Here is a 15,611-nt window from a genome sequence, read left to right on the forward strand (position 1 = left end):
TATACAGTTATACGTGGCAGATACTTAGTATTTAAAGAAGCCTTTTCTTCCCAATCCTGCAATTCAGGCAAGTGCTAACATCCTACAGCCATGTCCACAACAGGTTCCTTTTCTGCATCAGCAGAAGTTTGCAAGGCATGACCAAGTTAATCATACTGGTTTACACATTTTTCAAACAAGATTTGACATTAGTGTCCAAGCGCACCTGGTAAAGACACAGCACAAGGCTTCAAAGCAGAAACAAGAGAAAAACAAAGAGATAAAGTTCCTGAACTGGAAAACATCTATGCAAAATAAAACAAGGTCTTGGAAATAACAAAATCTGCTATAGATGTGAACTGTAATCACAGCCTTCCCAGACCTCAGATAGGAACCAAGGCTGATATCCCACATTTCTTGTTGTTCTTCAGGCCTCTGTGGAGTAACTGTGGAGCTATCAGCCCTGAGCTGTACACACCACTTCAGTGGTTTGGGAGAGCTGAAGTCAATGCCGCCCTGAGTTTTTATTTTATTATTTTCTGATAAAGCTTAAAGTATTCTGCATATTCTAGTTTCACCTTTTTTTTCTCTTACTATAAAAGGAACACTTATTTAAAAAACAAAAAAAGGAAAAATGTTTTTCTGGAAGAATGTTTTGGTCTGGTAAAGTCTCAAACATGTTTTAAGTAGCTATGTTTTTATCACATGAAACATGCAACCTTTATCCTTTTCCTATTTTTCATTAGTAAACACATTAGGTTTAACCTTGACAAGAAGACAAAACTAAGAGACAGAGGAATATTCAGCTGAATAAACACAGAGTTTCCCACATGCTCCATCTCAAGTCACCTCTGAAGTCTGTTGATATGCAGTATCTTTGAATGTATTTTGAAGAGACAAAAATGATGTTAGGTCTGTATTCACAAATTAAGAAGAGAACATTTACTGGCTTACCTTCATTACTACAGTTCCTCTAATAACATGATCCAGAGTCCCATAGTCAAAGTCATCTTTTGGATCAAAGTAGAAGTTTTCTTTGTCAGGACTAATAGCCTTTAGAAGTTTGATAATATTATTAGAATACAGGGTACTGGCCTGAGTAGCCATTCTGCTAGGCAGATCTGTGTACCCAATGTGTGTAACACCCTGAAAAAAAAATCCAAGTAAAATAATAAGGATTTGTACAACCTCTGAAAAACCATCATCTCTTCCAGTATATCCTTCTGGAAATACATATCCAAACTGTTTCACTTATTTCTGTTTATAACCTCAACTAAATCAGCTACCTGCAGCTCTGACACTATTAAATCAGGGAAAGGTTACTCACAATAGCTACACAATCCAACATGGTCAAATACAAAACCTTAAATTCTGTTAGCAACAAGACTTCACAGAGAGGAAGACATACCGATGCAAGAGCTTGTCTTCTCCAAATCCTGCCATTCTCTCAGAACCTAACTTCTTTAAGCAGTCAGGTACACACTGACAGTCTGAACCTGCTTAGCTTTACCTATGACAGGGAATGTTAACATCCAGTCAGAGGAGGTGATAAGAAAGTCAAAAAACCTATTGCTATTGCTGTGTCTTTTAGGTAGACCAAGAAATAGATATCTAATTCCACCTTCAACTCAGAAGAGACAAACGCTGGACTTGGAAGTTTAAGTAGATCTGCCTAATGCTTGGCATCTTCTCAGTTTTTCTGGAAGGCAAACACTGGCGATAACTTTCTGTGTGCCAGTGGAGTGAAGAGAGCTCCCTCAGAGTGGTGCAAGTAATATGTCTGAGTTCATACATATGTAAAAAATGTAACCTAATATATCCTCACTTCTTACAGAACTAATAAAAACTAAGGGATATCAGGCTTTAGGAAGGAATGGGAAACGGAGGCTGGCATACACACTTAGGTGTTCCAAAGAAGGCTTGTGTTAAAACAGTGCTCCCACAACTTACAGCTAAGGCCCATGCATGCTTCCAGAACTCTGGCTTCCTAATGCAATGTTCTGGCACAATCCTAATAGTTCTGTACTGCTGCTATTTTCCATAGCACAGAGCCAGTACACTAAATCCAGTGGTAATACTCTTCTGACTAAAAGTGTTCCATATGAACTCTTCATGCAAGTATCTGCTTACTTCTCTTCTACATTCTCTAGTTTCAGGTTTTAACCAATGACATCAAAAGCCTAGAAAGCCACAAAGACAAATGCAACATGTGATTCTTCGATATATACAAACAGAATTCTGCTTATGTCAATGACAACCATGGCAGCAGTGTCCTACAGGCTTCCCAAATAAAGGCATTATAATCCTTGCATTACCAAATTACAGCCTAGGAAATCCGCTACTATAAATCTCATCACCCAGATTTCTGTAATTGTTAGGAGATTTCCCGTTAAGTACCAAAAACAAAACCCAAAAAGTAGAAAGACAAGTTCTCAACTGAGCAAATGAACACTGGAGCAAAACCAAAGTAGTTCAGCCCAGACCAAACCTGCTTACTTTAATGAACCAATTTATGCTACATCTACTTTGGGTTCCAAAAGCCTTGGATACTCTATGGGAGATACATGCATGTTGTTGAAGATAAAGACAAGCAAAGCCAGCACCCTCCTGAAGCTGAAATAGTACTGAGTAAGCCAGATACTTTGTACTGAAGTACAGTACACTGACAGTCTGAACCTGCTTAGCTTTACCTATGACAGGGAATGTTAACATCCAGTCAGGGGAGGTGATAAGAAAGTCAAAAAACCTATTGCTACTGCTGTGTCTTTTAGGTAGACCAAGAAATAGATATCAAACTCCACCTTCAACTCAGAAGAGACAAACACTGGACTTGGAAGTTTAAGTAGCAAGAATTAATGTAATATCCATTAACAACCAAATTACCACTACACAAAGGTGTTCGTTTCTTTTAAAATATTCAAATTGGTGTACATATGAATAGTGACCAAACACAAATCTAAAAGATTACTTCAGCCCAAAGCAGCTGAAAGACTGTTGAAAATTCAGCTACTCATTTTCAGCACGCAGTTTACAAAACATGGTGGAAGTTCAGGCAAACCAAGAATGAACTGCAGATTAAAATGCTCACCTTATGAACATACATTTCTCCAGGCTTTGTAGTCTCAATATTTCCTCCTGCTTCTGCAGCTAAATCCACAACAACTGAACCTTCCTTCATTGATTCAATCATATCTTTGTTAAACAAGATAGGAGCTTTTTTGCCTGACAAACAAGGTATAGCAAGTTAAACACAAAATACGGCTTTCTATGTGTTGAACTTAGGAGATGACTTCTCTTTGCTCTATATATAAACTTTAATTTTGTAAGCAAAATTTTCAAGTAATCACTACCTACGACAAAAAAAAAAAAAAATCACAGAAAGTTTGTTTATAAAGACAGAGGAGATGCTAGAACATCCTGCTCCAAAGCATACAAAAAAGTTATGCATGGGTAGTCTACCAAAGGTAAGTCCAGTTCTGTCAGCAAACCAACAGTCTTATCCAATCTTACAATTCCAGTCATAACAAAAAAATGGCCACAATATAAGTTGTTAAACTACAGACATTGTGCCATACAAAGCACTAAAATCTAACCTCTACCTTACTATGTTTCAATTACAAAAGACAGTACCATTTCAATCAGACTTGTTTCAGTGCACAAACTGTATAGCAGAAGTAGCAATGATGCAATAAATATGTAAGAGAATTATATATTCTTACTTTATTATTATAGACTCCTTTATAGTAAAAGAAACATGATGGTATTTGAGTCAGACTGATTGCCTATGAAAACAAAAGTTGTTAAAAAAAAAGGGACACATTCTAAAACCAGGACTTTTGTCACAAAAGGGTAAAGGTAAATGCTCACACAGATGTAATTCGCCAACCCCTCTGTTTCCATGGAGATGCAACTCCAGAATATGCAAACTTATTTATATAAATGAAAACTAGCATTTTTCACATAAAACATACCTGGAATAAGTGCTGTAGTGATGATAATGTCAACATCTTGGCACTGTTTGGCAAAGAGTTTCATTTCAGCTTCGATAAATTCTTTGGACATTTCTTTAGCATAACCACCTTGTCCCTCTCCAGATTCCTTTAAATCTACTTCCAAAGGCTCAGCACCAAGAGACTTGAACTGTTCCAGGGCTGCAGCTCTAGAAAAAGTAAATTGCAGGTGAGAGAAAAACCACTACCTTAAAAATACATCATGACTTTACCAGTGGCTTTTGTAACAGTCTTCAGACAAAAGATGTAAAACTTATTCTAGTGTTAAGGAGACTGTAACCTAAGTCCTCAACTTTCTGTATTCAGTGAAAAAAGTAATCACATTGATAAATTTAGGTTCCAGACAGACTTGAACAAGGAATGAAGGCAGCCTATGGTTTCCTGTATAGCCAGCAGAGTTGCTCCAAGAAAAGCCTCAAACCTGAGGGTTTCACTGCTGACTAATGCACTTCTCTTGTCGAGACTTGGTAAATCTACAGCCCAAACTAAGGTGCCTAAAATGGGAAATAACCACAGAACCTGTGACCCTGTCTTTAAACTATGAGATGGGAAGTACTAGTAAGTCTTATTTTCACAGGGTAAATTGCTGGAGGAGGGGGGGGACATGGGGGAAGAGGCATTTGGAGTAGTGGCTTTTTAATATTCTGTAATTTATTTTGCATCATATGACACCACAATAAATAATGAGACTAAGTTTCAGTGTTAGATGAACATTCACAACATGCAGAGAACTAAACAGAAATGTTCTTGCATCTCAAGATAACAGTATCTGGAGTGCTTAAGAAGGGAATTTTAAAAAGGGAAAAGTTTTAGACAGATTTTAGAATGAATAAAAAATGAAGGACTAATGATGGCATAAAAATGGTAGAAAGTGAATTATGACTCAGTGCAGCACAAATTATTTCACTGTAATACAGCCACAAACAAAGTAATTTCAGACTGATATTACAATTTTCACACTCCTACCTAGTATCAAATCCACGAACCACTGCACCCATCGATTTTGCTGCTCCCGCAGAAGCCAGGCCAGCAACCCCGCCTCCAATGATCAAGACCTGGAATGATAAACCTCATCAACCAGCCATTTAAACAAGATACCTTCAGATAAAACCAAATTTACTTTGGCAGAGTTGCCCCATACATCCAACAATTTGAAAGCTGTAACTCCTAATTACACATATCTAAGAGCCAACTCTTTTGTAGCTAATTGTTTAAGTAAACACAGGTTTTCTCCTTGATTTATCTTCCTTTTTCCCTTCCCTAATTCTACTTTTATTTCTCTTCAACCCAATCCACCTGTAATTCCAATCAAGTAAACTTTTCCATTGCACTCCTCAATGCATCAGAAATACCAATCTCTGAATTTTCTTAACAGCTTCCTTACCTTCCCCCATTTTGGAAAAAAAAAAAAATCCAACTCCATATAGCTAATGGGATGTCTAAAACTAAGCAAACTTAAATAAAACTCAAATTATTCTATTATTCCCAAAACAAAATCACTACAGGTGTGAACAAAATGTGGTATGAGAATAATTACGGTGATTTCTAAAGTTTCTAGAAACAGCCCAAAGGCAGGAAAAAAGTCTTTTAACACAGTTTCAGCAACAGTTACGTGTGCTCAGAAACTCACATATCCTTTTGCCACAGTATGTGTTTAATTGCACATACCTTTGCGGGAGGAACTTTACCAGCAGCTGTGATTTGACCTGTGAAAAATCGACCAAAGTGATTTGCTGCCAGGACCACAGCCTTGTAACTGTCAATCAAGGATGAACATATATCAGTATTTTCTCAGATTCAGTAAAATTCCATTCATTACAAACAATCTACATGTTGAACATTTGACCAGAGCATGTGTAGAATAAAGCAAGCTTAGTATTTTACTATTGAACACAAGCTTAATAGTCTTTGGTCATATTTCTTGCCTTTTTTTTAATCATGGAATGCATTTTCAGATATAATTTTTGGACTGCAGTATACTGGATGTCTCCAACTATTCACTCTCAATAATAAAATTTTACGTAAAAAATAAATGCCCAACTTGCCCGAAGTTAACTCTGTGGTCCTTAAAACTACCTTCCAAGGCTGTAACCTGAGGCTTGTTATGGAAGGGAGAATGAACAAATAACTGCAAAACTCAGAGTAACCCTGCAGCTAGCTCACTTAGACCAGCAGGTGCACATTCAAGAAAGGTACTTTGACCCTAAACTTTCTGGAGCTATATGGCTTAGGGCAAATAACCTTGCTACTTCATTTGCCCCATCCAAGCATGGGTAGCTGGACACCAAATTAATACCCGCAGAGCTATCTGAAAATAAAGATTAATGTGTAATTTTTTCTTTTCTTAACAACAGGGCATATTTTTTTGCATTTTTACTAGCAGTGTTGAGGTTCAACAGTCCCATTCCACTCTTTTTCCTACCTCTAGCAGAGGGATATAGAGGTCTGTATGCCACAAAATTAGTTCAAATTTGGAATACACCTTGTACATTTTATACCTTCAAATATATTATGAATTTCTGTATTTTAGTAAAATTTCACCAAATGAAAACATGGGGAAGCTAACATGCACACAGACGTACACTGCTTGTGTGCACAAAATCTGGCAGCCTTCTCAAAGGTTTATTGTGCCTCAGACATCATCTAAGTAAAAGGACAAAAAAAATAATAACTAAAAAAACCAACCAAATAAAAGAAGCCAATAAAAGGATGTTGTACAGCAACATTTTAATTCACAGCAATACCTAAAATGCTAGTTGCAAAGCATGGAGACGGTCTGACAATATTTGACCTTTTGTTTGTAACTGCCAAGGCAATTGCATTCACACCGAGTGTTGTTTGGGTTAGTGAGCTCCTAACAACACCAGATCCTCATGACAGTCACTCTGTGCTCAAGATAATCTAGTTCAGAGCAAAAGGGCACTACACAAAACAGTCAAGGAATTAGAAGAATTGCATTCAGGTTTGTTAATTTTAAAAGCCTTGCTCTGATCTGCTGCAAAGCTAACCATAAGAAACTAGTGGTTTGGCACCTCCAATAGCACCATCCTGCTCAAAAGTGCTGCATGAAAACAGAGATGTAGAATCACTTTAGATATACCAAATATCAAAGCACATGATTTTAAACCAGCAATACTTAGTGAAGCCAAAAAAAAAATAATCATACCCAGCAATGTTGGCCATGGAGCTAAGTGCATCATATCCCTGAGCAATGGTGACCCGTGGAACCTGATCCATAGCCAAGACAGTAGCTCTTTTTTCCGCAAGTTTTTTCAGGAGGTCTGGATTTTGTGCCGGGTAGATAAAACTAATCAGGGTCGCTGGCGTCTTGAAAAGATCTGCCTCATGTATACCTAGAGATGAGTTATATATAGGAGCCCTCACCTGACAAAAGACAGAAGTTTCCAAGTTAATCAGAGGAAAGAAATCAGAACACATTCCACTTCCTTTCTCCCAGCTTGCAATCTGTCCATTCCCATCCAAAAAAGTACAGAAAGAAGAAAGTATATCAAAGGCTATTTACACAACTGAACTGAGTAACTGCACTTCTCAGCTGCAGTCCACATCATGGAATTGGCTCTAGCTGGGTTGGTGACGGGGCAATAATTGTCAGCACACACCTTCAGAAAGATCTGATGACTTCTAACCAGCAGTCACTTGCTTTTATAACAGACAGCTACCCTCAAACCCATCATTTTTAAGCAAAATGATTACTCAACAGATATGACAATTAACCTCCACAGGTTAAGAATCACTAATTAGGTTGCAGTGCATGACTACATATAGGGAATTTCATGCCAGATGTCCAGTAGATACTGATCTTCATCTATATTCACTCCCGAGTTTCTCACTTTTCTTCAAGGTGAAACCGACTTAAAAGGGTTGTTCACCCAGTAGCTCACAGAATTCTATGTTCAATGCTGATGGGACAATTTTAAACAGAGGAACTGAAGAAAGCCTCAACATCAAGGTAAAGGTCTTTTTTTTTTTCCTTCTCTGCACAACCTCAGACCTCTTAAGCATATCCGCTTTTAGCAGTTTTCCCAAATTTTGAAACATACTGTTGCTGTGGAATTCAGAAAAGTTACAGACTCATATTTTCAAAATTCCAAACCACTCTATCTGAAGAGTAACTAGAGCTGTATGTTACCAATTTTGGATAAAAGATTTCTTAGAGCAGGGATCTCATCTGATTAGATTCCAAAACCAGTATACCTCATTCTAGAAAACACAACTCCTCCTAGGTTGTTAAAAACTTGCTAAGAAATTATCCACAGTTTTTTCAATGCTGTCATTTACTTTTTTTTTAGTGGAGGTGCACACCTGAACTACTAAAAAAAATACAAAACTTGAATCAGAACTCAAAATGGAAAATGTTACTTTAAAGAACCTTATTTACGGAACTTTCCACAGATTATCAGAAAAAAATTACCTATACATTTCTCCAAAAACAATGTAATAGGAAATATACTAATAAAGCAATTACTTTCACAATTAAATCAGAAGCCAGAACTTCCTTGGTTCCCTGGATTTTTGCTCCAACTTGTCTGTAATGGTCATCAGAAAATTTGGAAGCTTCTCCAGCACCAGATTCCACCACAACATTGAAGCCTTGTTTAACCAAGGCTTGAACTCCAGCTGGTGATAGAGCCACTCTCTTCTCATTTTCAAATATCTCCTTGGGGACACCTACAGTCAGCTGTTTATAAGGAATTCCTGTAAGAGTGGCAGATAAGACAGCATTAGTTGTACTAAACACTAATTAACTGATATAAGGGACACTCTTCAATGTTGTACAGACACATGCAGACATGTCACAGTTAGCAGTTCTCCCTCCTAAGGGAAGAGGAAGCAGAATGCTATTTTCTAGGAATGTCATTTACATTTCCTTAAATTACACCTTCTTCCTAGAGATCCTTGTTCTTTCAGCAATCAGCAGGTCAGCACAATCAGCCACACAAGCAGTAACAAGTGTTTGGTGCAGTTTATACCCATCGGTGTTTACACAGTCCTGATTGTGTAACTGGCATTCTGATTTACACAATACCTGGTGTTCTGGTGATAACACATTCTACCTCAGGTCTGAATTTAAATCCCTCTCTAGTCACTTCCACGTTATTGTGAAGAAAGAAATAAATGAGCTTGAACAGCGAAACTGCATTTTAACTGAGTATGCACGTAATGTATATCAAATTACAGCTGTAATATACATTACAGTTTGTAATGTATATCAAATTACATCGAATCACTGTGACTGAATGCAACATACGCACAAAGGACATTGAAAGGCATAAGTACATCAATAAACTACTCTAAAAGTTGCCACAGAAATGAAAAACATTAATTCAGTAGTAGTTGAAGAATAATGGAATATCCATCTACTAGTTTCTTCAAAAATATTTCTCTTCAAAGTTATTTCCTTGTTTTAACTTGTTCAAAGCTCCACTAAGTAACACCAGGAAACTGCTGAAGCTGAAATTTATGTTTTAGTTAAAGTTTTCAAATTACAAACATCTAACTTCATTTGAGTACAATTTGGGGGCCTTCAGCCTAATATTTGGGAGTTCAAGTTCTCTGATCCAAACAAGTGTTTAAATACATTATTTATGAATACACAGGCTCAAGCAGAATAATCATACATAAAACTATCACACTGCTTCTATTACACTGACAGCATGCAATCTGACACATAGGATGAATCCTGTACCAGCTTTCACTGACATCTATCCAGAATTTAAACCTGGATTGTGACATTACTATGCAAGACATTTACAGCACATATATATTAATGAACTATAATTTCAGCAGTCTAAGCAGTCACTTATATTAATGACCAAGCAACAACAACAGCAAAAACCACCAAAGAAACCCCAAACCTTAAAAAGGGGAGGACGTTCATGACACGCTTGTTTTAAATTACAAATCTGCTTTTGAATTGTCCACCAATACTATGTATTGTGCTACAAAAAATTGTACCAGGCAAACAAACAAGCGAAAAAAAGCAAAAAACATACTACAGTATCAGAGCTTTGAGGAACTAGATTTAGATTTAAAATATCAAAAATAATTACCTATGAAATTGCACTTGTACTACAATGTGCTTAAAGCTGACAATCTGAAAATATTTTCAGTTTGAAACTTTCAAGATACTGTCAACATATTATGTTCTGAAAGAACAGTATAGTTGCTAAGAACTAGTACTTAAATACCTACCTGTACTTCTCAGCCTACTAACTCATTAAAAAAAAAAAAAAATTGAACACATCCAACAAGACAGAATGAAAGATCACCAGACAAAGAAGTTCATTACTTCCAATTGCTGCACCAGGGAAGGTTTTACTGAGCCACAGCAGGTTCAGGTTGGACACCAGGAAGAACTTCTTCACTGAAAGGGTGGTTAAGCACTGGAATGGGTTGCTCAAGGGAGGTGAGCAATTCACCATCCCTGGAAGTGTTCAAGAAATGACTGGATGTGGCACTTAGTGCTATGGTTTAGTTGACGAGGTGGTGTTCAGTCAAAGGCTGGAGGCTGGACTTGATTTTAGAGTTCCTCTCCAACCTTAGTGATTCTATTATTCTAATTACTTTTACTTTTGTTTTGTTTTAGCTTTGTTTTTGAAATTTAACTAATAAAATAACACCAAATAGTTTGAAGATAGAAGTGTTTTTGATGTTTTATATGTTGGAGAACATTTAGAATGTTTTAATCATAAGACAACAAATTCAGAAAAACATACATTAAAAGAACATAAAGTCAGAACAGGAGCAAAAATGCACATCTAAAACAACAGAGCCACAAAGGTAACAGAGCTTTGCAACGATTTGTTTCACCAGCATACACCAAATCTAAACATCACCGTGCAACTCAGGCCATACCTACCACAGCAGCACTAACCACTTGTTACCAGCTGTGGTAACTGTTGCTGTCACTCAAATTACCCTCGTCATTTGAAGACACTTTTCTCCTCATCTCTTCTAATTACTACACAATAAACTCCTGCTTCTGATTTTCACTAAATCAACTCGGTGGAAATGAGCTCTCTTGTCTTTTAGAAGCAGGAATGAAACCTAGAAGATTGAAATTTGTTAGGATAACAGAGACCAATCAGAATTTCAGAGGAAGTAACTCTAGGGTAGGATAGAATGCAAAAAGCACTGAGAAAAGTTAAGAACTGGAGTCCTACCTTCCCTTTCTCCTTTTGAAAATTTTTGTAGCACAAGAATGCCAAAGGGGAGGAAAGGAGGGGGGAAACATGGGGGAAAATAGGGGAAGGGAAAAACAAGGGGAAAAGGCAGGGGGGGAAGGGGGAAGAAGGAAGGGGAAAGGGGGAGCAAAGGAGGGGAGGAATAAATTACAGCATAAAGGAAATAGATAACTGCAAATCTAAAGGCATACAGACATTTTACTAAAGCTTTTATTTTTCTCAAGCAAATAAATTAATCTTTTTTTAGCTCCTAAGGTTCAAATGACAATAGATGCTTCTGATTTCCTTTTGCTCATTTGCTTTTGAGTGGAGTATCAGAATAGAAAAGCAAATGGCTAGGAGTAACAGGACAGGAATATACACTCACTAGATGCCAGATGTGTTTCCTCATTCCTCACTTCTTTCTTTATTGGTATATCTTGCATGCAATAAAAATTAGTACAACTTTTTCAGATTGAAAGTATTTGCACCTTATTTAATAAACAGAATGATCACAGACCAGTACTGAGGAACATGCTCTTCTCCAATGCTCTGGGAGATAAAATCCAAGATAAATATCCAACAAGTCTCATTTGCCTCACCTTTTTTTCTTCTCTGTCCCACTACCAGACTTCCAGTAATCCATAAACACAGGAGCAAATGAATACATAAGCAAGCTGTCAGTTTGCCAGCTTTTAGCTAGAGCAGGTATAGGACATTTTTCAAGTAGACTGCCCTGAGCTTCCACATGATTCAGCACCAAAACGGAGCAGATGTCTACAGCTCAAAAACAAAGATCTATCTTAAAACTTCAGTACAGGTCTTGGGAAGAAAGGGTTAAAAAGCAGCACACAGGCAAGGAGGATTGCAAAGCTCCCTTTCAGCTGGAAATAACTCTTGATAAGCCTATGTGAACAGCAGGCCTGTGATGATTTACTGGTGCCTGTGTCTCCGCTTGTTTTCCTCCGCCTGGGTGCTGCTTCAGCAATACCCCGTTGGCGAAGTAATGGAAATAAATTTACTCTTTGCATTCTAGACATGAGTTTGTGGCTGTCCCAGCTGCCTGTCTGCCCCGACACACACAACATGGTATGGCGAATACTCCGGCAGGAGGAAGCTTTGTAATTAACACAGATTTGGTTTCTTGAATTCAGCAATTTCATCGAAGTCAATAGTTTTGAAAGATTGAAATCAACGATTATAAATTTAGGACCTTGATTTAGGTTTTATTTTGAGGAAGCTCATTTGCTATCCTTGCCAGGGGTTTAAAGTTACAGGAGAGTGTGAAGCCTACAAGCTGCCTTTCTAATCCTTCATGTCAGATAATCTCTTTAAGAACTGCCTTGAGTATGTTTTAGTGACTTACTGCTTTACGACATCATGGACATCTTCCAAATACTGACTGATATACACATACCTGGAGCACCTTTTAAAGTCATGACGTTTTTTAATATATTGAGTAGAATACACACAATACTTAGATTCTGCCACTATCAGAAGTAGAATCATTAAATTCCACAGGTCTTAGAATGGAATATAGATTCCAGTGAAATGCTGTGGTATATACAAAATTCAGAATTTAGAAAAACTAGTAAGAAGCCACTCTCTCATTCCCTTACCATAGTGCTAACTGTGTAATGAGGACATATTCAAACTTCAAGTAAACAAAACTATAACAGTGACTTTCTCCATGTAACTTCTATCTACAAGAATCTTAGAGAAGATTCTAAGTTAAAACTACAGCAAAAAAATACAGGTTTTTACCTCCTTAACCTGACTTCGGGAAGTAGTCTGCAACGAAATAGTATCAACAAGTATTAGAGAGTGACTTAGGGAAAAGCTAAAGAAGTTTTGACTATATGCCATATGTTCGGGGATTAAAAACAGGATACATAACCTGCCTATTTTTTATTTACTCTGATAACCTTTAAACAAACCATCTCACCTGTTCTGAAGATGAGGACATATTCCGAAGAACAGCAATATGATGTTGGCAAAAAGAAAAAAAAAAAAAAAAGGTACAGGAGATTAAACGAACACCTGATCCCTCCTATTACATAAGCAAGGAATTTAAAAAAAAAAAAAAAAAATGAAATTAAAGGAGAATATTTCTTCTTTATGAATAACATAATGCTTACCTAGAGAATTAATTGAAAATGAACTGTTATAGGTTTAGAAAAAAACCAAGAAATTTTAAGAAATAAATATCAAAATAAAAAGGATATTAAAAATCCCAAAATAGAAAGGGGTAAAAGTCACAGAGCTGTAGGACAAACCAATCTGGAAGTATACTGGGAAGCTCAGAGTCAGTCACTCCATATGCACCTTTCCCATGGCTTCAGAAAGTTTTATACCTGTTTCTGAAGCACCTGGTCATAGTGACTATCTGGGACAAGTTATGGGAATACTTGTTTACTCCTATATCAAAGTTCCTATGTTTCTAATAAGCAAGCAGCAGCAAAACAGCTAGCAGTACGAAAATTATCCATCTTCCAAGTTTACTTCTCAGCTGACTCCATATCTCTTCTCCTCAAGCAGCTATTACTCTTGTACATAACACAGCCTGGATGGAAAGAAGGCTAATCTGAGACAAGAAAAATAATAACTACAGCCTTAAGAAGAATCACTGTGACACTAGTCTTTTCAGAAAACTTACTCTTCTTAGCAATACAGTGATTTTACCAAGTGTTACTATAATCAAAGATAATTTCTGAAAGAATAAAACACAGTTAGTTTGTATCTGTTACATTTCCATTCAAGAGCACTTAAAAACTAAATAAAAGCAATAGCCCTGCTTCTAATTTGTCATTAAATTGCTGTTTTATCCTTGATTTGTCCTCTACTGAATGACAAATCACATGTTACCAAAGCATACTACAAGGACAGCTTAATTATTAACCAAAAGACTACCAAACTTGTAATTCCCCATACTGAATAACTGCATTTCATGAATACTACTAATCCCCAAATAAGGGCTTCCACACAACAGATCTGAAGGGGTAGCACTGAATATTTAAACACATGACACTAATCAGAATTCTCCATCCTTGTGGAAAAATTTTTCAAAACTGATTCTTAAAAACAAGAAAATTCACACACACAGAGTAGCATACCAATTTCAGTAAAACTGTAGAGATTCTTCAGCTTCAAGATGAAATTTGTGGTCAAAATCAAATACAAAATTGATTCCAAACTCAAACAAGGACACTTACCTGGGATATTTGAGAAAGAACTTTGAACCTAGTTTCCTATGCTCCAGTTTACACTCCCAACCAAGAGACAATCTGCCATATCAAGACTGACAGATGTCTCTTTCATTCAGATATTTAACATGGAAAAAAAAAATTCGGAGCATTGCAAATCTATCAAAAAAATTCTGGTTTCATCACGCAACTGTGATACAGATTTATCAGGAGCCCTCAGAGTAAAGAAATTTCCTCTCATCACATTTCTTCAGAACTTCCAAAATCTTCAGTCACCAAGTTGAAAGGACCACAAAATGCACCATTCACTGTTAGTATTGCCACAAATTCTATGCAACACAGGCTTCTCAGAGCTATTTCATGCTACTTTTGTGTCCCATGTTTTCACAACCAGACACTTCTATTTCCAACAACACTACTTTCTTAATACTCTCAAGTATCTAATGCAGTTACCTACTGTCTACATTTGGAAGAACCAAACATCATGTGTGCAATCAGTTCAACTCTCCACATTCACATTTTGCAGAACAAGATTCTAGATCTGCACTGAAGCAGGGTCTCTAAATTCCAAGGGAGACATGACCCATGCAGTATTAATGGGCAAAAATAGCATTAAACCTGCTTTATGTATTCTTCAGTGTTGGGGTTTTAGGAGTTCTCCTTCTGTTTCTTTTTCTCTTAAAGAATTTTCCCTATATATGTTGCCAGGGGGACAAATTACTGGGTGCTGAAGAGAAACAAAAGACCTGTCTTCCAACTATCAGGTTATGCATAGCATAGAATAGAGAAAAAAATTGTCAGTTCTGATCTTCATATATTAGGCTCATATTAGAAACTGGAAACAAGGGTGCCCCCTTTCCCAGGTTTTTTTTTCCTGAAAATACCTGAACTTGTCCATTATCTGCTGAAATGCAATTTGTGCAAATACACTAACAAACCCTATACATGAAGATACAGATCAATAGTTTTTCAAAGTGATACAATGTAAGTGTTTCCTAAACAAAGAAGTTTTTTTCAGATGGGATAATAATGTCCACGTATACTTATGCTTGCAGATGCTCTCTTTGTGAGGTCTGTATTTTCTCTCATGTACTTACAAAGAGCTGCACTACCAAAACTACCAAAACTCATGGGGAACTCAGGCTTTTACTAAGAAAAGCATTTATTTAAATACTTCCTTCAAGCAGGGAAAGTATTAGCAGGAGCTCGGACACTCTACCCCCAAAAACTATTTG

The 15,611-nt window shown here is 36.9% G+C and overlaps 1 protein-coding gene across 2 annotated transcripts in view; it reads right to left on the bottom strand.

Moving 5' to 3' along the window:
- Positions 1-15,611, bottom strand: part of NNT (nicotinamide nucleotide transhydrogenase) — a 42,560-nt gene that overhangs the window by 25,506 nt on the left and 1,443 nt on the right. For both annotated transcript variants that reach the window (XM_032097573.1, XM_032097572.1), the window contains exons 3-9: positions 8,476-8,705; positions 7,156-7,373; positions 5,658-5,745; positions 4,956-5,044; positions 3,951-4,138; positions 3,068-3,201; positions 934-1,125 (exon numbers count right to left, since the gene is read on the bottom strand). In XM_032097573.1, coding sequence (XP_031953464.1) covers positions 934-1,125; positions 3,068-3,201; positions 3,951-4,138; positions 4,956-5,044; positions 5,658-5,745; positions 7,156-7,373; positions 8,476-8,705 — 1,139 coding nt within the window. The remainder of the gene's footprint in view (positions 1-933; positions 1,126-3,067; positions 3,202-3,950; positions 4,139-4,955; positions 5,045-5,657; positions 5,746-7,155; positions 7,374-8,475; positions 8,706-15,611) is intronic.

Source organism: Corvus moneduloides, chromosome Z (genome assembly GCF_009650955.1).
Source record: "Corvus moneduloides isolate bCorMon1 chromosome Z, bCorMon1.pri, whole genome shotgun sequence".
Taxonomy (NCBI): Eukaryota; Metazoa; Chordata; class Aves; order Passeriformes; family Corvidae; genus Corvus; species Corvus moneduloides.